Raw genomic sequence first — 21660 nt, 5'->3', positions numbered from 1 at the left:
TTGGTTTCTACTTCTATCTACAACAGTAGCTCACCACCAAAAATTTAGTTTCCACCCATCCCCATAGTCCATCTCCTTCATCCACTTCACCCTCCCTCCCCCCGACCCTTCCCTGCTGGGAACCACCACTCTGTTTTTTGTATCTATGGGTTGGGTTTGGTTTGGTTTGATTTGTTCATTTATTTAGGGTTTTTGGTTTTTTATATTCTACACATGAGTGAAATCATATGGCATTTTCTTTCTCCATCTGACTGCCCTCACTTAGTATAATACCCTCAAGATCCATCTGTGTTGTCACAAATGGCAAGATTTCCTTTTTATGGCTGAATAATATTCCATTGTGTATACATACCACATCTTTATCCATTCACCTGGACTTTTAGATTGTTTCCCTGTCTTGGCTATTGTAAATAGTGCTGCTATGAACATAGGGATCCAGAGACTGTCTTGAATTAGAATTCATTTTCTTTGGATAGACACCTGAGTGGAACTGGTGATTCATATGGTTGTTCTGCTTTCAATTTTTTGAGGAACTTCCTTACTGTTTTCTGAAGTGGCTGCACTAATTTACATTCCCACCAACAGTGCACAAGGGTTCCCTTTTCTCCACATCATCATAGCACTTGTTATTTCTTACTTTTGATAAGAGCCATTCTAGAAGCAGGCGTGAGGTGATTTCTCATTGTGGCTTTGATTTGCATTCCCTTGATGGTTAGCAATGTTGGGCATCTTTTCACGTGCCTGTTGGCCATCTTTGGGAAAATGTATCCTTGGAAAAAATGTCTATTCAGTTCTTCTGCCCATTAATAAATCAAGTTGGTTTTTTTAATTGTTGAGTCACATGAGCTCTTGGTACATTGTAGGTATTAGCCCCTTATGAGATACATGATCTACAAATATCTTCTCCCATTTGGTAGGCGGCCTTTTGTTTTGTTGGTGGTTTCCTTCACTGTGCAGAATCTTTTTAGTTTAGTCCCATTTGTTTATTTTTGTTTTTGTTTCCCTTACCTGAAGATATCATAAGACATTGCTAAGAACAGTGTCAAGGAGCTTACTGCCTGGGTATTCTTTTCTGAGAATTCTGTGGTTTGAGGTCTTACATTCAAGTCTTCATTCCGTTTGAGTTTGATTTTATGTAGGGTGTGAGATCATGGTCTAGTCTGATTCTTTTATTTTCTATGTAGCTGCCCAGTTTCCCCAGCACCAGTTCCTAAAGAGACTGCTTTTTTCCAGTGTATGTTCTTTGCTCCTTTGTCATAAACTAATTGTCCAAATGTGTGTGGGTATTTTTCTGGGCTTTCGATTCTGTTCCATAGCATTGGCTTCTTAGAAAAGGTTGACTTCAGTCTGAGGCTTCAAGAAAAAAAAAAGTTGGGAATCACGCAAAGGTCTGAAGAGCTGAAAACCCCGTGACTGGAGTGGAGGGTTTGACATCAGGACCAAGGAAGAGATGGGACAGACTGCAAAAGGCCGGGAGGCCGGCTTTGGTGTGGACTTCACCCTGGGGAAGGAGCAGGAGGGACATGAGTCATCAGGTGTGCTGTCCAGTGATGGCAGAGGACACCCTAGGGCCAGAAGGAGGAGGCTGGGTGCTTCTCAGAGTCCAGGGGCACAGGGTTCTTTAGCTGTGCTGGCCTGAGGGCCACCTCCTCTGTGTCCTGGGTCTCGAGTGTGACACCTCACCACCCCCGAGCTCCTCCAGCTCTGGTGCTTGACCACCTGACGGGCATCGGGAACATCTCCCAGAGCATCATCTGAATTGTTGCTCTACACCCTGACCACAGCAGCCAAAGGCGGTGTGGGACTGCCTTGTCATCCGCTGTGGTGCCCTTGTCCCTGCCCCTGCCCTCCTTGCTCTCTGTGAGAGGACATCCCTGACTAGGCGCTCTTGCCCCATCAGAGACACATGGGTGGAGGACCAGCATCCAGGCCCCCCGGGGGCATTGGCCCTGCAGCAGGAAGGAGTTATCATGGCCAAGGGTGTGAGGCAGCTTTGCTGTGTCTTCAGCCTCCCTCTTGCCCATCTGTGAGCCCCTCCGGGGCCTGCAGTGCTGGTGAGGACATGGGGAAGTGACACCAGCACAGAGGCTGGAAGACCCACCATCCCTTTACTTCAGGACCTGGTGGTGGCCCCAAACCTTCCAGTTGGGGAAGTCAGGCCGTGTCCAGGTCATATCCACTCTCCCCAGGGCTGGACATGCTCAGCCAGGAGAGCGCAGGCCACTGAGAGCCCCTCCTGGTCTCACTAGCTCTGCTGCCCCTCCCTCCAGGCCCTTGCTCACTGGTCACCAGTCTCCGAGTCTTCCTGTGTCCTTTGCAGGCTGGGTCTCGCTGCCACCTGCTTACCTGGCTCTCAGCCTTGTGGGAGGGGAGAGCCGTTCATCCCACAGAAGACATGCGGGGGGCCGGGAGCTGGGGAAGCTGGCCAGCAAGGCAGACCTGCCCCGTGGGTCCCACATTTGTAGGGAGAGACAGATGATGAACAGATAAACAAATCCATGTCAAACTTGTCAGGCCCTGTGAGAGCTGCTAGGAAAAGAAGGCAGGGCTGGTGTGGGTTGTGGGGGCACCATTTGAGAGGAGGCACAGGGATAGCATAGGCATCAGGTTCTGTCCCCCCCATCCTGGACCCCGACCCCCCAGTAGCATCACCCTACACAGGGCGGGACGGGGAAGAGAGGGCTGAGGACAGGACACAGACCTTCTGGGGAGATGGGTGTTCAGAAAAGAAAGTGGATCCTGGGGCTCCTGGGCTGTGGGGACCCCACACGGTCACCTGCCCCAAGCCTGGGGCGTCCTCAGGGCAACACTGAGCACATGTGGCTTTCCTTGCAGCTTCCTGGAGAGAATTGACAGCGTCAGCCTGGTGGACTACACGCCCACGGACCAGGTAGAAGTGGGACGAGGGGTGGGGGTTCCTGGTCACTCAGCGATTGTTCAGCACACAGTCCTTAGAAGAAGCACCCTGAAGACTGTGTGCGATGCTCAGCACACCCCATTTTGCCCCCGACTTACTGCTCTAAAAATCCCGGCTTTCGAAACTGCACATCTCCAGATAATTCCATGTGCAGAATAGGATTCTCCTGCCCCTTCCTCCTGGAACTGTCGACAGAAAAACCAAGCTCTATGTTCACTTCTGATTTGGACCCAGTACTGGGTCCCACACACCAGAGCTTTCAGGGTCTCCCTTGGGTTGAGGCTGAGCTGGGGAAGCACGCCCTGCACCCCAGTGTGCATTGGTAGGCAGCAGAGGGGACCATCTGTGCCCCCACCTTTGACCCTCAGGCATCTGCAGACTCAGAGCCCCCTGTCTTGCTCAGCACGGAAGCTCTCAGATGCCCCTAGAGCTAGTGAACCCCCAGGTCAGGGGTCTGCACTCAGACTGACCCTCCCTCCCCCTCCTGGAGGCCCTCTGCTCTCTACACCCCGAGATTGAGCCCTTTGCTGTCCCCGAGGCCATCCCTCTGTGAAGCCAGTCCCCGGAGCCTGGAGTTCCCCTTGAGTCTAACACTTCATCCTGCTAAGAGGGGCGGCCAATCAACACGCTGATGAGGGACAGGGTTGGCTGCTTTGTGAAACTGCATGGCTTTCTCCTCCCCCTGGGGACACATCATCTTGTATCTGAGAGACCAGAAATATGAGGAGAGAGTAAAAAGGACCAGCATCCTGGCCAGAACAGTGCAGAGTTGCTTCCTTTGGTTTCTCACCCCAGGGAGCCTGGCCGGGAGTGGGCAGCAGGACACGGTGTCAGGAGGAAATGTTCCTGAGTGGTTTGGTCTCCAAGACCAAACCAGCATCTTCATGTGACTTTCTCCAGGGAGAGAGACAGCGTTTGTCTGAGCTTTTAGTTCTTGTCTCTCTCACGACACAAGGAATCGCTGTTTGAGATGCTTGGTGACTAGGGCTGACCCAGGCTTTCCTTCTGTGGACTCGGGGAGGTCACCTGCTTTGCTTGTTTTCTTTGCCCCCAGGACCTGCTCAGGTGCAGAGTTCTGACCTCAGGGATTTTTGAGACACGATTCCAAGTGGACAAAGTCAACTTCCAGTAAGTGTGCGGGCAGGAGCCTCCGAGGGGCCGCCCTGAGACCCGCATTGCTGCCAACCGCAGGGCGCGGTCAGCGCAGGGAAGAGGCAGCCTAGCAGGGCCCCCGGGCGGAGGGACAGCAAAGGTGGCGCATCCTCCTCCCCTGATAACTGCCGGCTGTGTTCTCCCCCAGCATGTTTGATGTCGGAGGCCAGAGGGACGAGAGGAGGAAATGGATCCAGTGCTTCAACGGTGATTCTGCACCCATTCAGTGATGGGCAGGACTCCCACTCACCCCACTGCTGTGTTTAAGGAGCTGTCACTGGGCGCAGCCATGAGTGCCTTAAACACAGGCCCCATAAATACACTGGTCAGAGAGTTCTCATTGTGGCTCAGCAGCAGCAAACCTGACCAGTATCCATGAGGACACGGGTTCGATCCCTGGCCCCACTCAGTAGGTTAAGGATCCGGCGTTGCCGTGAGCTGTGGTGTAGGTCAGCAGCTGCAGCTCTTAATTCAACCCCTCACCTGGGAACGTCCATATGCCCCAGGTGTGGCCCTAAAAAGACAAAAAAAATAAACAGGGAGGTCAAGCATCCCGGGTTCACGTGATCTTTGCCAGTTTGGGCTGTTCCTGAGCTGGCCAGTCCCCCACACCCGCTTTTCCCCGGGGTCCCCGGGGTGTGGGGCACTCTGAAGCGCACTTTACCGTCACCGCTCTGCCTGCGTAACTGAGGTGCCCCTTCTCCCCCCTCCTCCCACCAAGACGTCACCGCCATCATCTACGTGGCCGCCTGCAGCAGCTACAACATGGTGATCCGGGAGGACAACAACACCAACAGGCTGCGGGAGTCCCTGGACCTCTTCGAAAGCATCTGGAACAACAGGTAAGGAAGGCGCGGCGCCAGCCTCCGTGGACTTGAAGTGGATGCCCCCCAGCTCCCTTTCGAGCCTGCTCTCCAGGGCCGCCCTTCCCTGCCATATGTCCTGCAAGCCGTAGCAAGCACCTCCCTTGGTCCCTCTGATGTGGGGGACATTCCTGGGTTAACGCTCCTGTAAGAACATCCAAATCTCTGCTTTGAGAGCCTAAGACAGTTCAAAGTTGGTTTTGTTTGGTTTTAAAATTCGGGGGGGGGCGGAGGGGAAAGAGTTCCTGTTGTGGCTCAGTGGTTAATGAACCTGACTAGGAACCATGAGGTTGCGGGTTCGATCCCTGGCCTCGCTCAGTGGGTTCAGGATCCAGAGTTGCTGTGAGCTGTGGTGTAGGTCACACACGCAGCTCAGATCTGGCATTGCTCTGGCTCTGGTGTAGGTCGGTGGCTACAGCTCCGATTAGATCCCTAGCCTGGAACCTCCATATGCTGCGGGTGCGGCCCTAGAAAAGACAAAAGACCAAAAAAAAAAAAAAAATTCAGTGGGCACCCAATCAGAGCATCCATAATAACTGGATGACCCCTGAGCCCATCCCTGGGCATGTCAGCACAGTGACAGACCCCCAGTCCCCAAACACCAGCTCCTCGGCCCAGAGCCCCAGATGCACTGTGTGACCAGCTCGTGAGTCGTCCCTTTTGTGGTCACAGTTTTAAGTTCTGCTCTTTTGACTCTTTGTTACTAAATTATACCACAGATCCAAGAGTTTACTCCCTGCGGGAACCTCGGCTTTGGTGCGGGTGAACGTGGGTCCCCGTGGAGCGGATCACCCCCTGGGAATGTTTACCTTGTGAGAGTCTTGCTCACAACAGGACGGTGGGAGCTGAGCTCCTGGGGCTTCAGGGAGTTCAGCCAGTTCCGGCAGGCTGTCCTCTGGCGGACGCCCCACAACAAACCTGCCTGTGTGCATGCTTCTCCTTCCAGGTGGTTACGAACCATCTCCATCATCTTGTTCCTGAACAAGCAGGATATGCTGGCGGAAAAGGTCTTGGCAGGGAAATCAAAGATTGAAGACTATTTCCCGGAGTATGCAAATTACACTGTTCCGGAAGACGGTAAGCTTCCAGAACTAGTGTTTCTCCGTGAAGGAAAAGAACTGTTTTTTCAGTAGCCCTGGAGCTGTAATTCCAGAAGTTCTAACGAATCTAGAAAATTCAGGTCATTTGGACCAATCCTCTCCCTGCAGTACTAGAGTAAGTAAGACGTCCTGTGGGCCCATCTGTAAGGATTTCAGAGTTTGACAAGGTCCACACTAGGCAGGAGGGGGAAGAGCAGCGTGCTGAAAGTGTGGTTTTTGGAGAAAGCTCTGCATCACGGGGCCCCAGGTTGGTCTGCATGGACCTGTCTGCTGACCCCACACGGTGACCTATGCAGGAGCCACTCAGGGGGGCCTGTGGGGACAGGGCAGCAGCGACCTCTGCTCAAGCCCCTGCCTTGCTGGGATCTGTCTCCAGGGTTGACTTTGGCCACAGCACAGTGACTTCATCGGGTGACCAGCCAGCCTGGGACATTGGGGGCTTCTGGGCCCTGAGACTTGGTGCTGAGCCGGGAAATCCCCATCCAGCAAACCCAGAGGAGTCAGGAACCCATTTCCAGTGGCTGCTCTTGGGCTTTCAGTGCATCTGGGCCACCAGAGTCTCGAAGGAGGGATTTGCTTACGGCTAAATACCACCACTTCTACTAAACAAAGCAGAGTGAAAGGGACTTTCCCAGAAACTTCCATTAACACGAAGCCCATCTTGACTTTTGCACTCACCTTGTCCAGCCTTGTGGGTTTTTCTGTGCCTCCTCCCCCCAACCCCCTGCCCTCTGCCCCCAGCTGCCCTGCTGCTGGAGCTCCATCCAGTGTCCTGGCTGCCCTCACCCCGTCATCAGCACCTTTCCTTGGAAAAGTCTCAGGAAGGGCTGGGAGTCCAAGTGGCCACCCTGATCATTGTCACCAGGGGCTGCAGTAGGAGCAGAGGTGGAGCCCCAAGAACAAGGCTCACAGCCTCTCCAGGGAGGGGCTTGGCAGGTGCAGGGGGGCAGGGGGAGGAGGAAGGCAGTGGGATGCTTTCATTTGATTTGAATGGAAATTGTCGCCCCTCCACCAAAACAAAGCTTTATCAGGGTGACGAACAGCTGTTCAATGAAAATGCTCTGGGATGGAGTTCCCGTGTGGCGCAGCAGAAATGAATCCGACTAGGAACCATGAGGTTGCAGATTCGATCCATGGCCTCACTCAGTGGGTTAAGGATCCGGTGTTGCCGTAAGCTGGTGGCGTAGGTCGCAGATGCGACTCGGATCTGGTGTTGCTGTGACTGTGGTGTAGGCTGGCAGCTATAGCTCCGATTAGACCCCTAGCCTGGGAACTTCCATGTGCCGAGGGTGCAGCCCTAAAAGGACAAAAAGAGACAAAAAACAAACAAAAAAAATGCCCTGAGAGAAGAGAGACAGCGGTCACATTTGAGCCTCAAGCCTGGCCACATGTCTCAGGGCTGTCCACTGCTATCAGGCCTCTCACGTTTCCATCATGCTGTCTGCTTCACGTCACTCACATAAAATTCCCTTTGATCTTCTGCAGCAACACCAGATGCAGGAGAGGATCCCAAAGTCACGAGAGCCAAGTTCTTCATCCGGGACCTGTTCTTGGTGAGCAGCTTCAGTGCCCATTGTTTCCCTGCCACGTCAGGGTTACGGTGTTCTTTGCAGGCTGCAGATGTGCACCCTCTCACCACCTCATTTAATCCCCTAAAGATGAGAGATACGAGCAGGTGCCGTATCCTCTTCTCACAGCTGAACTGGCAGGCTCTGAGAGGTCAGCTTCTGACCTCAGGTCACACAGCTTCCCTGCAGGAACAGGCAGGACTCTCTCCCCGCAGTGGACAGACCCCAGGGCAACACTGAGATGGCCAGGCCCTGTGCATGTGGTGTTTTCCAAAAAGGAAAGAGTCCTTGAGCAGAGTCTGCAACATCAGCTCCTGTGCTGGGTGTGGTTCTTCCTCAGATCAAGGTGAACGTGGAAATGGACTTGCTTACATTCAGACACTCCCTTTTTGAAAAAACATTTTACTTTGAGATGATTTCACACTTATGTAAAAAGTGAAAGAATTGCACAAATAACTTCCACACACTCTTCACCCAGATGGGCCAAATGGTCAAATTCTGCCACATGTGCTTTATTTTTTTCTATGGAATACTGTGTACGGTGGAGCTGGCCGTGAGCTTGATTACCTTAAAATGAGCAAACGCCAGAACACACTGACAGGCTCACTCGCAGAGAGACCCAACAGCACATGACACAGGGCACAAGACCACCGGGGCCACGGGGAGGGCTGCCCAGCATTTCCAGGGCCTCAGACCCTCACCTGCCCCCCAGACCCCTAGGGCTGCTTCTTGAGACCTATGTTGATAAAGTCACAAAGACAAGAAACAAAGGCCCCAAAGGGGTTCTGAGCAGCGGGGTCTCCGGGACAGCCTGGGTGAGGGAAGCATGGCCCAGAGCCCCTGCGGAGCTGAGTGAGAAGCTCCTCCCGGGTGTCTGTACTTGTTGGGGCTCCCTTTGGAGGTGCATCCCTGAAGTCTGAGAACACACAGAAAGTGCTCCACAAAATGCTGTCCTAATGAAAATCAGAAGTTATTAACCAAGTGCACAAATTGGGTGGTCTGACGGGGAACTGAACCAGGTGCTCACCTAGACAGACAGGTGAACCCACCACCACCCCACAATGTGCAGACCTCTGGTCTCTGATGGTGGCGGGGTTGTGCCTTGGGACCCATCCCCCAGGCCGAGGAGGCAGCGTGTTCCGTCGGAAGGTGCGATTAGACCTGCATTTCTAGAAAGTGGAAAGTTCCCCCCGACCCTCACTCTTGGTGGCAGCCTGGACCCATGTCCTGTCCCCACGGCCCCCAGTGTCCAGCACTTACAGGGGCAGCTTCCCAGTCCCCCCGGAGCTCATGGGCAGCCCTGTCTCTGCAGAGGATCAGCACGGCCACGGGCGACGGCAAGCACTACTGCTACCCGCACTTCACCTGCGCGGTGGACACGGAGAACATCCGCCGCGTCTTCAACGACTGCAGGGACATCATCCAGCGCATGCACCTCAAGCAGTACGAGCTCCTGTGAGGCCGGCCCGCTCCCCTCGCCACAGCAGGAAGCAGTGAGTCCCATCCCAGCCACGTGGCCGGCCGCCTCTGTCCCCTCGGGTTTGGGCTGCATCTCTGTCTCCCGCCTCCCGCCCCGTCTGTGGCCGCAGACCACCCGTCCTCCCTCGGATGACCCTGGGGTGGGGCCCCTCTGACTCCTGAGCACAGGGCAGATAGGGACACACTCAAGTCTGATGTGGGGGCACGTGGGTGACACGAGAGGCTTCGGGCAAACAGGTGGCCACCTTTCTGTGCCAGCTGGCCCCCGACTCTGAGTCGACCCCAAGCCACAGAGGGGACAGAACCCCGTCCAGCCCTAGTTGCAGGGCGGCCAGCCTCAGGCCCTTGAACCCAGCCCCCCTGACCTCCCACATTTAGGCAGAAGCCCACACGCGCCCCTAAGTACACCCCGTCTCATGACTCCCTGGACCTGCTCTGCTCGGGCAGCAGCCTCCACCACAGGTTCTTTTTGTTGTTGTTTTACGGCTGGTTTATTATACTGTACAGACCACAAGATGTACTATTATTTTGTATAACTACTCAAGAGAAACCCTGTAGATCTTTGTGCCTTGCCTCTGGCTGTCCCTGTAAAAAGAATGTCGTGCTGACCAGCTGACCGCCGTTACCTGCCGCCAGCTCGAGGAGGAATGATGGTGTGGGGCAGGGTTTGGGCTATTTTATCAGGTTGGTACTTTTTACAAAACTCCTTGATAACTATATATACACACACATTTATATAAACGTAAATTATACACATTAAGCATCCACACCTCACAAAATGCCATACCCACATCCCAAGCTTCTTTCAGGATGTTTTTTCTGTCCAGACAACATATTTCTCAATTATTTTGCTATTCAAAGACTTTTACGGAGTTCCCGTCGTGGCGCAGTGGTTAACGTATCTGACTAGGAACGATGAGGTTGCAGGTTCGATCCCTACCCTTGCTCAGTGGGTTAACGATCCGGCGTTGCCGTGAGCTGTGGTGTAGGTCGCAGACGCGGCTTGGATCCCGCGTTGCTGTGGCTCTGGCGTAGGCTGGCAGCTATAGCTCCGATTAGACCCCTAGCCTGGGAACCGCCATATGCCGCAGGAGCGGCCCAAGAAATGGCAAAAAGACAAAAAAAAAAAAAAAAAAAAAAAAAAGACTTTTACAAGGTCACCCTTTCCCTCAGTCAAAGTTTTCGAACCACTTACTTGATAACAGGTCCCATTGTAAACAAACAGCAAGAAAAACACAAGGGTTTGAAAAGGCTTGTGTCTGGCCTTGGAGAATCAAAGGATAGAATCCTATTCACCTTTTGAAGAAGAAACAATACAAAACCTTTATTTGAAATATGAAGTCAGAATTACGTGGCTGTTTGTCAAACTTGAAAGATTTGCAAATGCAGCCTCACCCGTCAGGCTCAGCTCCGGCGTGAGACCTTAGAAAGCTGTTCACGTTCTGTCCCAGCCTTGAGGGTGGTTTTCTCAGGTCAGAGAGGATTTGTTAAGATGTCCAACGTTGTATTTCAACGCAAATGCAGAGCAGGGCAGCCCAGCCTGCATTATTACTTCATTAATCTAGTCTTTTAGTCTTTCATATTTTAAAGTTTGTAAGTCAGCCCTTCTGATACTGATTAATCAACTCGTCCACATTTACAGACTACTCTCCCATCAAATACAGGATGTCACAGACCATGCATCATCACATTCTTAATATCATTAGCACCCAATTCCTATTCCTCTCATCCTTGACTATTTCATAAAACACTCGATTGAACTGAGTGAGACATACAAAGTGGAAATGATTTTGAGTTTCCACTGCATTTTCAAGTAAAACACAACATGAAGAAAATCCAAAGAGATACAGCCCCACATACACACACACACACACACACACACAAAAATGAAGTTGGATATTGTTATATCCAGTTCTCCTGTGACTAAAATTCCTACTTAATGAAGAGCCAGACGCTTAGAAACAAACACAAAAAGAGTAAATTTTATCTGGCTTAAAATTGCCAAGGCATGTTTATTTTAAAATACCAAAAGCCTGTTCCTGGTCCATTTCTCAAGTTTCTTTTGATCACTGACATTCAATTCACATTTAACAGCTTGGTCGGCTAGAGGGAAAATTACATTTACCTAAACGCCGATTCCATTAATTTAGTGAGAAATACAAGTCTCTGAGAACAATATATTTCTGCTCGTAGCATCTGTAGTTTTATTTTTAGTATACATATTTATACAACATAGGCTCTGAGAAGCGCTCACAGGAGGACAGAAGCAAATCAGTGTTTCCGGCTGGGCCGCAGGGAAGGAGGGCTGTCAGTGCATGAAGTGACATGCTCACAGCTGTCACATGCTGTACACTCAGTCGCTGACCGCACGTGTATGTGATAAAAGACAGGCTCATTGTACAGGACAGGTTGCGTTGCTACGGCACGAGAACAACGCATCAGCCACTGGCTCTGCAGGACCCTGAGTGGTCCCCACTCGCACTCCTGAGGTCTCCCCTCCATGGGTACAGCCCAGGTCCAGTTCCTTTGGCTCCATCACGAAGTGCAGCAAGCCCCTGCTGCTCACGTAGTCTTAAACTTCCTGAGCAGGTTCCAACCGAAACGCAAGGGCGAGGTCAGGAGCCCCACATGGAGGAGGGTGAGGAGCACGAGGGTCCCCACCGCCACACAGTATGTGATCAGCACTGTGTCCTCACAGGGCAGGTAGCACTTGGTGAGGGCGTACTCCGTGGGCGTCAGGCTGCCCTGCAGAAGGAGCCAGGCCATTAGCTGCAGTGGCGGCCCCCTTGAGGCCAGGGGCAGAGCCGGCCACCCCTCTGCCCCCAAGTGCTGCGTCCCAGGGTGCTGAGTGCAGATGGTCTGGGAGCTGACCTCCCCCTCAGGCCAGCCCCTGGCGCAGGGGGTGCCTCTACAACACGGGGGCAAGAGGAGAGGGTTCCAAGGATCCTGGGGACTTAAGATCAGTGGCTATAGAGGAAGTAGCAGGACAGAGCTATTTTTCATGCCACTTGATGCCGAAATAATGTGTTACCTAGAAATGCATGCAGTGGGGGCATCTCGGAGGGCTCTTTTTTGGCAGACATTTTTGTTGTATGGAATGACTGGGGAATGTTCGTTTACTGTGGATTTGAAAACAGGAGGTTTTCCCCATCTCTTTATGAAGCACCTGACACAAAAAGTATTGTGACTTAGATGCTGGACTCGGGGGGGGGGGTGGTCAAAGAAAGGAGCTGAAACATCAGGTCATCACTAACTAACACCCTGACCCAAGTGCAGGAGCTGTCGTGTTTTTCTGCCAGAGTACATGGCGTGTGTGGAAAATAAGATGAGTGACTGCAGCTGATGAAGGAAAATGACCCTGTTTCCTTAGAAAACCAAAGGCACTACAGGATAAAGGGCTGTGGGGTACCCCCCGCAACTGTCCCCAGGGGGGTGTTCATGCTGGGTGTGCTTGTGGGGCGAGTATGCTTACGGTGTCTGTGTATTTTCACAGGTTGCAGCAGTTACCTAGTTGATTAGTGTGTCGATTTCATTACGTTATGAAAGCTTTGAGATGAAAATAAATGTTCACGTACCATGATGAAACTGGGGTTGTTTCTGTTTCTCCAACTGAAAGATGGGACGCTGACCTCGAGGACGCTGGCCCCATGCAGGACCTCACAGGCGCTGTGCGTGTGGCCACTCAGGACCAGGCGCGGCCGGAACCACCACAGCAGCTGCACAACACAGGGGCAGTGAGGGTGTAGCCAGGCCCACATCCCACTGGAAGGCCCTGCTGGGTGGCCCGCTGCCCCTGCCCTTTAAATCCTTTGGTCTGCTCATAGACTCCATCTGAAGTGAGCTCTGCCTCTGCTCAGATTTCATATTTTTCAGCTATACTTGCTTTTTATAAATATATATTTACTTTATAGATATATTTTATATATTATATACACCACATAAATATTTGTTTATATTACAAATACAGAGATATATTTATATACACGCACATAAGAAAGCACATTCTAATGAAGTCTCTAAAAATCTAAGTCTCTTTGGCTTCCCAAGGACACATAAGTTGGGAAACAACAAAGACCAGCTGAGAAAGAATCATGCCCTAGATATACGGGAGCAGAGGGCATGCCCCTGACGAGGGTCGGGGGCATGAAATGACTGCCTAGACGCCACCCCACCCTGCCCCGGACCCCTCACGACGAACCTTCTGCGAGGCCTCCCGGGACAGCACATCATACCGCTCCCTGAAGGGGATGTCCTTCTCATTGGGGGGCGCGGCGTCCTCCCCGGAGCAGTTGGTGTCGCTTCTCCGGTAAAGCGGGAAGTGCTGTCCGGAACCAGAGAAGAGTCAGGGGACCAGGAGCCCCGGCGCTGCTGGCAGCTGCGGGTGGGGCTGCTCACCTGTAGAAGGACTGGGGCCGAGGCCGGCAGCCGCTGCCCGTCTGCACACCCGCGGGGGCGACGCTCCTGCTGGTCAGAGGTCAGTCCCTTAACCCGAGAACCCCTCGATCTCTGGACACTGGCCGGTGGGGAGGGACACGGGAGACTGGGGCCGGCCAGGGGCGGCAGGGGCGGGGGTGCCCTACCTCCCGAGAGCAGTTGAGGCGGTGAGAGATTTCCAGGAGCTCAGCCTCTTCCCCAGAGCATATGGTGCAGCCGTCCCCTTCCAGGGCCATGCTGTTGACCATCACGAAACTGAGGAGAGGGCAGGAGATCAGTCCCCGGGCCGCCCGCACTGTCCACTCACGACAGAGTTTCCAGGACACAGAAGCTACACACCCAGAAGGGGACCTCCTTGCACAGCACGTCTCCACTCAGCAACACCATGTCTGCAGGTGCAGATGACACTAAGAACAAAACAGTACTTCTGGGCATCGAGTCCACGACATGGCCAAGGACAGTCCACTCTGAGTTCATGAGAGGTCCCAGGTGACCGCCATGCTCGGATATGACCTTGTGTCCCTGGTCCAGCTGTAAGACTGGGAGCTAAGGGCCCTCCCACAGGCCTGGCTCCATGTGGGGACCATGTCACCCAACACCACAGGACACAGCCTGAAACCAAGGTTGTGGCAGTGCTGGCAGCGCTAACTGGGCTGGATGAGCCCAAACTGGGTTAACGACAGAATCGGCTGCAGTTCTCCTGCAGCCCCTTCACCTCAGTCACTCTTCAAGGACACGCAATAAACGTCCCGCTACTGCCTACACAAGCGGCACATGGGCTGTGAGGAGGTGCCTGATGTTTAAAGAACTTAGAGATAAGGAACTAATTAAGCAAGTGACCCGGAATGTGACCATGGCATTGAGGGTTCCTTAAAATCTGACCATGGGAGAAAAACCCATACAGTGTCCCCATCATGAGTCACAAAAGGAAGATGCTGGAGGGCCCTGCCCCACCCAGCTCAGGGTTCTAGGGCAGCACCCATTATCTCACTGGCCAGGCTGGACAGTGGGCAGAGTTCTAGACCCTTGGGAAGAACATGGGCAGGACGGGGACATGCCTTCCCCCAGCTTTCCCCTCCCCCCCAGGTCTGCAGACATACACGAGCAGAAGGGGGCTGAGGCCCCAGGGAGCAGGTGACCACAGTCAGACCAAAGGGTCAGGATGCTGATCTAGCATCAGGACAGTTGGGTGGGGAGGTGGGGGGGACGCATGCACACACGCACCGACCCAAAGATGGTCAGCACGCTCGCCACCAAACCCTGGGAACCAGGACCCATACGCACAGGACCAGCCTTTACAAGACAAGGAAGGACCCCTTTGCAAAGAGGGCTGTGGAAATTCCCATCACCCGGAGGCAGTGCAGACGGAAAGAACAAGACCCCCCGGTGGCTGGGCAGAGTCATCAGGGAAACCAAGGTGGTGACTGGGATGTGACCATGGTGTGCAAACCAGGCTGGACAGAGCAGATCTGTCACCTCCGACAAACTCAGCTTCCAAGGACTAGAGGTCTTTGCAAGGATTCACAAGTAATACTCACTTAATTCCTTTCCAAGAAAACAGCCTTTCTGGGTTGAAAACTCTCTCAAATCGTTTTATTTTGTATGTGTTCATCCTATGGTCAATTGTAAAAAGAAACATTTTTCAGAACAAGAATTCTTAAGAATTACCACAAACACACAAGGTAACTTCTAGGATCTGAGTGCCCGACCAGCCTCGTCAGTTCCAAGCCCCACCAGCCCCACCACTGACTGGGCTTCCTCACAGAACAACGGGCAGAATAACAGGGGTAAAACAATAAAAATAATGGGTAAAACAAAACAGTAACGGAGCTAATATACAGAAGCGCCGTGCCTGTAACAGGCTGGCACCTCATAAGCATTATATGCCCATCAGCAGCTAAAGCCCAAATCGTCCTATTTTCTGATTCCTGAAGAAAATGTATTTATTTATTTATTTATTTATTTATTTTTTGGGGTCTTTTTGCCTTTTCTGGGGCTGCTCCCACGGCATATGGAGGTTCCCAGGCTAGGGGTCAAATCGGAGCTGTAACCACCAGCCTACGCCAGAGCCATAGCAACTCAGGATCCAAGCCATGTCTGTGACCTACACCACAGCTCACAGCAATACTAGATCCTTAACCCACTGAGCAAGGCCAGGGATCGAACCCGCAACCTCATGGTTCCTAGTTGGATTCATTATCCACAGCACCACGACGGGAACTCCAAGAAAATTTAAGTAAAGGCTGTTAGTCTCACATTAGAATCACTCAAAGACATACAAATCATTTGTTGGAGGGTACACTATGCGCAGGACAAGAAGGAACCCGCCCTCTTGGAGTCCTTGCTGCAGTGTGACTCCTGGTGTGCCGTCGCAAGGTCACACCTGCAACCTTACGGCACAAGGCCACCAAAAGGCAGCAGCTGTACACCAGCTCTGCCGGCCACTCACTCGTAGTGGAAGCTGATGTCGTGGTTGCCAGCGACTGCCCTTAGCTGCACATGGGGTGGGTGTCGGAACATCCTCCGGAACCGGGCCACGTCGTCCGCCCAGGCCTGCAGGAAGAAGTGCCATCGCTGAGACCCGGCAACCTCTGCCCCGTGGTGAGGCGAGGTCACTCACTGTCCAGGTGATGTTCCTTAAGCCAAGATGCGGAATTCCCAATTCTATGTTCTAACTTCTCTTCCCAAGACTAACTTAGCGTTTTAATGATTTAATTTTATGTCAGATGTTAATGACATAGGGTATCTCCCCCATCTTCAAACACAAACTGGCACTCCCCACAACTCCTGCTTCAGGGACCCATTTCCGGCTCTCCTGACACCAGGCAGGTACCCCAGGCTGGGATTCCCTTTGGATCTGGGCTTGTCCTAAGGACAGGCCCTGAAGAAACATCAGGTGCAACACATCTCCACCAGGCCAAGGACCAGGGCCATCAGGGTCAGCTCACTGTGGCAGGACAGTGGGGTGGGGACCGATGAGATGTGGCAGACAGAAAAACAAAATCCAACAAATTTCTTGACCTTTCTGACTTTCGGTTTAACTGTTGTTTTTTTGTTTTGCTTTTTGGTTTTTTTGTCTTTTTGCCATTTCTTGGGCCGCTCCCACTGCATATGGGAGGTTCCCAGGCTAGGGGTCTAATCAGAGCTGTAGCTGCCAGCCTACGCCAGAGCCACAGCAACGCGGGATCCGAGCCGCGTCTGCAACCTACACCACAGCTCATGGCAACGCTGGATCATTAACCCACTGAGCAAAGGCAGGGATCGAACCCGAAACCTCGTGGTTCCTAGTCGGATTCGTTAACTACTGCGCCACGATGGGAACTCCCGGTTTAACTGTTAAAGCCTGAGAATGATGTTCATTTAATTCTCACTTTTGTTAAGCCTAAAAACACAAACTGGACAACACTCCAGGTTGGACAATACTTAGCTGAATAGTGGTCAACTTTATCCTGAGAGTTTTAAATTTGTGCCAGCTAAGGAAATATGCTTGCTAGACATTCCTTCAAAACATTTATAAAAATGAACAAATAAAGTTAGAATAACATAAAACTAGAAAAACATAAAACGTTCACCTCAATTTGCAAAAGCAATATCTATATCCAACCTCATTTCATAACTGGTTGCTTCTGACAAACAGCATTTCCAATCACCTTATAATTACTTACGGACTAGATTACAGCAAACACTGCAGCCCTAGGAAAAGTAGGTTTCTATCACATCCAGACCAAGACTTTCTTTGTACAGATTTTGAATTGTCCCGGGAAACTTCAATGAATTTTTTTAAAATATCTCACAAAACCATTAGTGATTGAACATCTTTAACTAAGCAGCGAGAACATCTTTCTTTTGTTATTATTATTAATCTCAGAAATGCAATAAGCAAAGCATTCTGACACCAAGGCCAGGACAGCCTCTCCCTGGGTTTGTGGAAAGGTTCACATCAGCTGGACTCGGGCCCTGAGGGCTGAGGAAGCCCCGCCAAGCCCCCAGCTCCCTCCCAACCTCCCTCAGAAGGAAAGCAACCTTGAGGCACAAACTCAGACCACACTTCCACAGGTATTCTGTAATCCAAGGACAGCTGAAGGAACATCCCTCTTGCCTACCTTCCCTCTTCCGAAAGGGTCCTGGGAAGGGGTGTTTGGCTAATCCATGTATCTCCTACACTGATAAATGTAAGATTAGAACTCCTAACCCAGGGCTGGCATTGACACAGAGCCTAAGATCTTCAAGACAGACTGTACTTTTTTTGGCTGTGCCTACCACAGGCAGAAATTCCCGAACCAGGGATAAAACCCACACCACAGCAGTGACAATCACCACTGGGTCCTGAACCCGCTGTGCCACCAGGGAGCTCCCAGATTATATGCTTCTAACACTGGCACTTCCAACCACAGGGGGATGGCTTCTCAGATCCCATGGCTTCCTGTGCTGGACCTCACCGCAGGATGAGTGTGCAGAGGTCGCAGGGTCCCACCTGGGGGGAGCTCCACTTCCCTTCATCAAAGACGTCCCCCAGAATGAAGGCCACCTCCGGCTGCAGCAGCCACAGCGCCGTCTGGAAGGCTCTCTCCATCTGCCACTCCCTTGAAGCCAAGAAGAAAAAGGATCAGTCTGTGTCTTGGGTGGGGCCACACTGGTCATGGACCACTTACAAAGTGAACTAAAAGGTCCCCTCTCTTTCCATGCCTGCCCCCGCTTGCCTGGAAGAGTCAGAGTCCCTGTCTGCTTCACCAAGGGGGGGGACACATCCTGCAGAGGCTGAGCCCCAGGTGGTACCCACAGGTCAGCCCCACACTGCATCCGAAGCCGTCCTCCTCACAAGGGTCCAGGGGCCCGGGAGGTGTAACCAAGCTTCCAAGATGTGCGACACCACCAGACACACAGAGGTGGCAGCACCTGGAGTCCCAGGGGAGGCAAGTCCTGCGGACTCCAGACACACAAGCAACCATCCCAGAGGAAGACAGCATCCCAGAGGCCCAGGTCCTGAGCCTAACGGGCCTGCGCCCCTAGCAGCCAGCTGGTGCCTCCAGAACGCTGCCCGTGCCCTTAATTCCTGGCTGCTCTGCTGGTGAATGAAGACCTGCTTTCACAGGACTGCCAAGGGATATGACCTAAGGGTGTCAGGGGCACGGCTGGAGCTGTACAAAACCACACACAGCAGGTGTCAGATCTGGCAGTGCTTGCCCAGTCCACTGCATCCCCCGGCCAAGCGGACTTGCCACTGTCCTGAGCATCCTAGCTCTTCCCTCTAAAGGCTCCCAGCTGCCCCTGCCCCGCAAAAGGGGGCATGACATCCTGGGGCACATCAAGACATCGAGACGTGAAGGCAATTTTTGGCCAGAGGAGACTGAGGCCCATGTAGACCTCTGCGTGGCCACCACTTCACTCAGGACGCCTCGCAGATGCACTTCTCAGCAGTCTGTCGTGACTGGAGAAGAATCGTATGGAAACAGGAGGAGGGCTGCCTGCAGGACTGGTCATAGGTGAGGTGCCCTGGGCTAGACCCAGAGAACCCAGGCCTCACCCTGGCCCTTCCCTGTCTCACGCCTCCTTGGGTTTAAAGTCTGAGTAAGAAGGTACAGCAGCCCCCCGTTACGTCCTGCCTCCCTCACCAGCCCCTGGGATGTCACACACCTCCACCCCACTCCCCGAGCACATTGATGCTCTGGCCACAGGAAGAAAGACTGTTGAGGGAGGCACAGATGAAGCCAGGGGACAAAAAGGGGTTGGGGGACAGGATCACCAGGGCTGAAAGCCCCCATCAATCGCCTTTTGGTGGGCGTCACTCACAAAGGCCAAAGGCCAAAGCATCGCACTATCCATGAGCAGAGGATGGATAAACACAACGTGGCCCATGCAGACAGTGGAGGAAAACTCGGCCTTCAAAAGGAAGGAAACACTGCCTCCTGCTCCCACATGGACAGACCAGAGGGAACCTGCTCAGTGGAGCACAAAAGGACAATACCATGGGACCCCACTTGTGTGGGGAACACAGCAGTCAGGTTCATGGGGACAGAGCAGTTGGGCCAGGGGCTGGGGAGGGGGAGGAGAGTTGGTGTTGGATGAGACACATCTCAGTTGGGGAAGATGAACATGTCCTGGGGGTGAGGGTGGCGGCTACACAACGGGAGTGGACTTGGTGCCCCAACTTGTAGTTGCAAGTGGCCAAGGTGGTGACTTCTGTTATGGGTACTTCAGCGCAGATGAAATAACCTGTTCAAAGCCTTCCCAGGAGGAACAGCAGACTGAGCAGGTCCAGAGTGTCCAAGGGGGCACAGCCGCAAATCTGCTCTGCTCCCCGGGCACCCAGAGGGGCAGACCAGGGGCTCACTCACTCTAGAGGAGCAAGGGGCACCCCCAGACCCTGCCTGGGGGGAGGGGCAGACCGCACCTAGGTACCTGGCCTTCTATGGGAATCCCTCACAGTCGAGAGGCTCAGGCCACACCCGCCGAGGAATAGCAAGGTGAATGGAAAGAATGAATTGGTCCCTGAGGCAGTGAGGCCCACCCTGGATAAGGGGGACACCCCCTTCTGCCCACAGACCTGCAGAACCCAACTTCCACCCCTACCTCCGTAACTTGTCCAGCCAGTGGCCTCGCAAGGCCCCGAGCAGGTGGGTGTCAGCCAAAAACATGGCCCTGAGCACAGGCTCAGGGGTCCCGTGGCCACCGTCTGAGTCCGTGGGAGGTTTCACCTCAGGCCAGTTACAGCGAAAGATTACTAAGTAGTAGACGAGGAATTCACAGAACAGAAGCACCGCTAAGGTCACGGCCGTGAGTTTCAGCAGCAGGACTCCCCTCCTCTTCAGCAGCGGGAGATGCTGCCTGCGGGGGCCCAGCCTGGCAGCCATGCCTCTGCCAGGGGCCCAGTGCCAAGAGCCAGATCTGCAGAGACCTCGCCTCACCAAGCTCCAGGCGCCCAGCGGGTGCCGCCACTGCTGGGTCTGGGCCACGGCCTGCGGGGGGAAAGGGACAAGGCGGGTTACCTGTGTCCAGAAACCACCATGATGACCCCTCTTTGGAACCTGGGTTACGTGATTGATCCACCAGTTCCCCAGTGGAAAGGGGCTGCCCGGTACCTGTACATCCACAAAGGACACCCGTCGTATCAAGTACCGAGGGAAAGTAGTGGTTTCCTGGGCAGACTCTACAACCCCATGTGCCAGACTAGGGCTACCAGAATCATCTTCCCACTGGGACTATGAAATTTTATCACTACCTGGGAGTCTGGGGGAGGGTGTTTGTGAGGGAGGGGACCCAACAGGAACATCAGCCATTAATAGTCACTGCCGCCCGGCTAGCAAAGCATTCACCACTCTCCTTAAAAATCAACAGGCTATAAGATAAGCCCCTGGACAGAGCTGCCTGAGTGTGAATTCAGCACCTCACTGGCTCCAGGAGAGCCAGGCACTGGGATGACACGTGTCCCCACAAATACGGCTTCCGCTGCACATTTGCCTCAAACCCTGAACGGCCTGCCTTTATACGGCAGCTCTGTGCAGTAACTTCTGCCTGGGAACCTTCCAAGTGTTTATGGGTGTGTCTAAATTATAAGTGACTTTGCATCCTACGGAGAAGGCATCTGACACATCTGAGGAGCAGACTGATGAAGGGCCGAGAGGTGGCATCCTGCTCAAGCTTCCTCAGGAATCTGCAAACGGAGCATGGGCGGGGCAGAGGAGACCCCAGCCCTGGGCCGCCCCAAGCCAGTAGGCACACAAGTCCTCTGGGGAGACCACTTCCTAGGAAGAGTCTGGGAGTCCCCGGTGGCTGACAGCTAAGGGGACGGGGACTGTCACTCCTGTGGGGCCCCAAACAACCTCTACCAAGTCCAGCTCTCAGAATTCTCACACCTGCACCTGTGAGGCCCAACTGATCTCAAAGTGGGTTCACAAGAAGCAACCACGTGAAACCTCACCTGCAGATAACCAGGGGCCATGATCAAGTTTAAAACATAAGCATAGACTTGAGTTCCTGTCGTAGTATAGGAGAAACAAATCCAACTAGGAACCATGAGGTCACGGGTTCGATCCTGGCCTTTCTCAGTGAGTTAAGGATCCGGCGTTGCCGTGAGCTGTGGTATAGGTCGCAGATGTGGCTCGGATCCTGCGTTGCTGTGGCTGTGGTGTAGGCACAGCTCCAATTAC

At 53.1% G+C, this 21660-nt stretch overlaps 2 protein-coding genes across 34 annotated transcripts in view; one reads left to right on the top strand and one right to left on the bottom strand.

Moving 5' to 3' along the window:
* Nucleotides 1-12664, top strand: part of GNAL (G protein subunit alpha L) — an 87032-nt gene extending 74368 nt beyond the window's left edge. For 3 of the 5 annotated variants that reach the window (XM_084964103.1, XM_084964104.1, XM_021096047.2), the window contains exons 7-13: nucleotides 2836-2890; nucleotides 3972-4045; nucleotides 4218-4276; nucleotides 4791-4911; nucleotides 5879-6009; nucleotides 7518-7585; nucleotides 8913-10914. In XM_084964103.1, coding sequence (XP_084820229.1) covers nucleotides 2836-2890; nucleotides 3972-4045; nucleotides 4218-4276; nucleotides 4791-4911; nucleotides 5879-6009; nucleotides 7518-7585; nucleotides 8913-9059 — 655 coding nt within the window. In that variant the 3' untranslated portion in view covers nucleotides 9060-10914. Of the gene's footprint in view, nucleotides 1-2835; nucleotides 2891-3971; nucleotides 4046-4217; nucleotides 4277-4790; nucleotides 4912-5878; nucleotides 6010-7517; nucleotides 7586-8912 lie in introns of all 5 variants that reach the window. The other 2 variants (XM_003482035.5, XM_021096048.2) reach the window with 1 other exon arrangement.
* MPPE1 (metallophosphoesterase 1) overlaps nucleotides 11061-21660 on the bottom strand; it is a 35914-nt gene continuing 25314 nt past the window's right edge. For 6 of the 29 annotated variants that reach the window (XM_013988813.3, XM_084964105.1, XM_005656102.4 and 3 more), the window contains 9 exons: nucleotides 20084-20469; nucleotides 17988-18096; nucleotides 15963-16066; nucleotides 15052-15126; nucleotides 13660-13768; nucleotides 13475-13543; nucleotides 13278-13400; nucleotides 12655-12795; nucleotides 11061-11824 (listed from right to left, as the gene is read on the bottom strand). In XM_013988813.3, the coding sequence (XP_013844267.3) occupies nucleotides 11642-11824; nucleotides 12655-12795; nucleotides 13278-13400; nucleotides 13475-13543; nucleotides 13660-13768; nucleotides 15052-15126; nucleotides 15963-16066; nucleotides 17988-18096; nucleotides 20084-20364 (1194 nt within the window). In that variant the 5' untranslated portion in view covers nucleotides 20365-20469 and the 3' untranslated portion in view covers nucleotides 11061-11641. Of the gene's footprint in view, nucleotides 11825-12654; nucleotides 12796-13277; nucleotides 13401-13474; nucleotides 13544-13659; nucleotides 13921-15051; nucleotides 15127-15962; nucleotides 16067-17952; nucleotides 18097-20083; nucleotides 20470-21660 lie in introns of those variants that run through there. The other 23 variants (XM_084964106.1, XM_084964108.1, XM_021096045.2 and 20 more) reach the window with 9 other exon arrangements.

The sequence above is a fragment of the Sus scrofa genome, chromosome 6 (assembly GCF_054392235.1).
Source record: "Sus scrofa isolate SSC_HxYL_T2T_F1_AM1 chromosome 6, Sscrofa_HxYL_maternal_Yorkshire_Landrace_v2.0, whole genome shotgun sequence".
Lineage (NCBI taxonomy): Eukaryota > Metazoa > Chordata > Mammalia > Artiodactyla > Suidae > Sus > Sus scrofa.
This window is presented reverse-complemented; position numbering and strand designations above follow the sequence as displayed.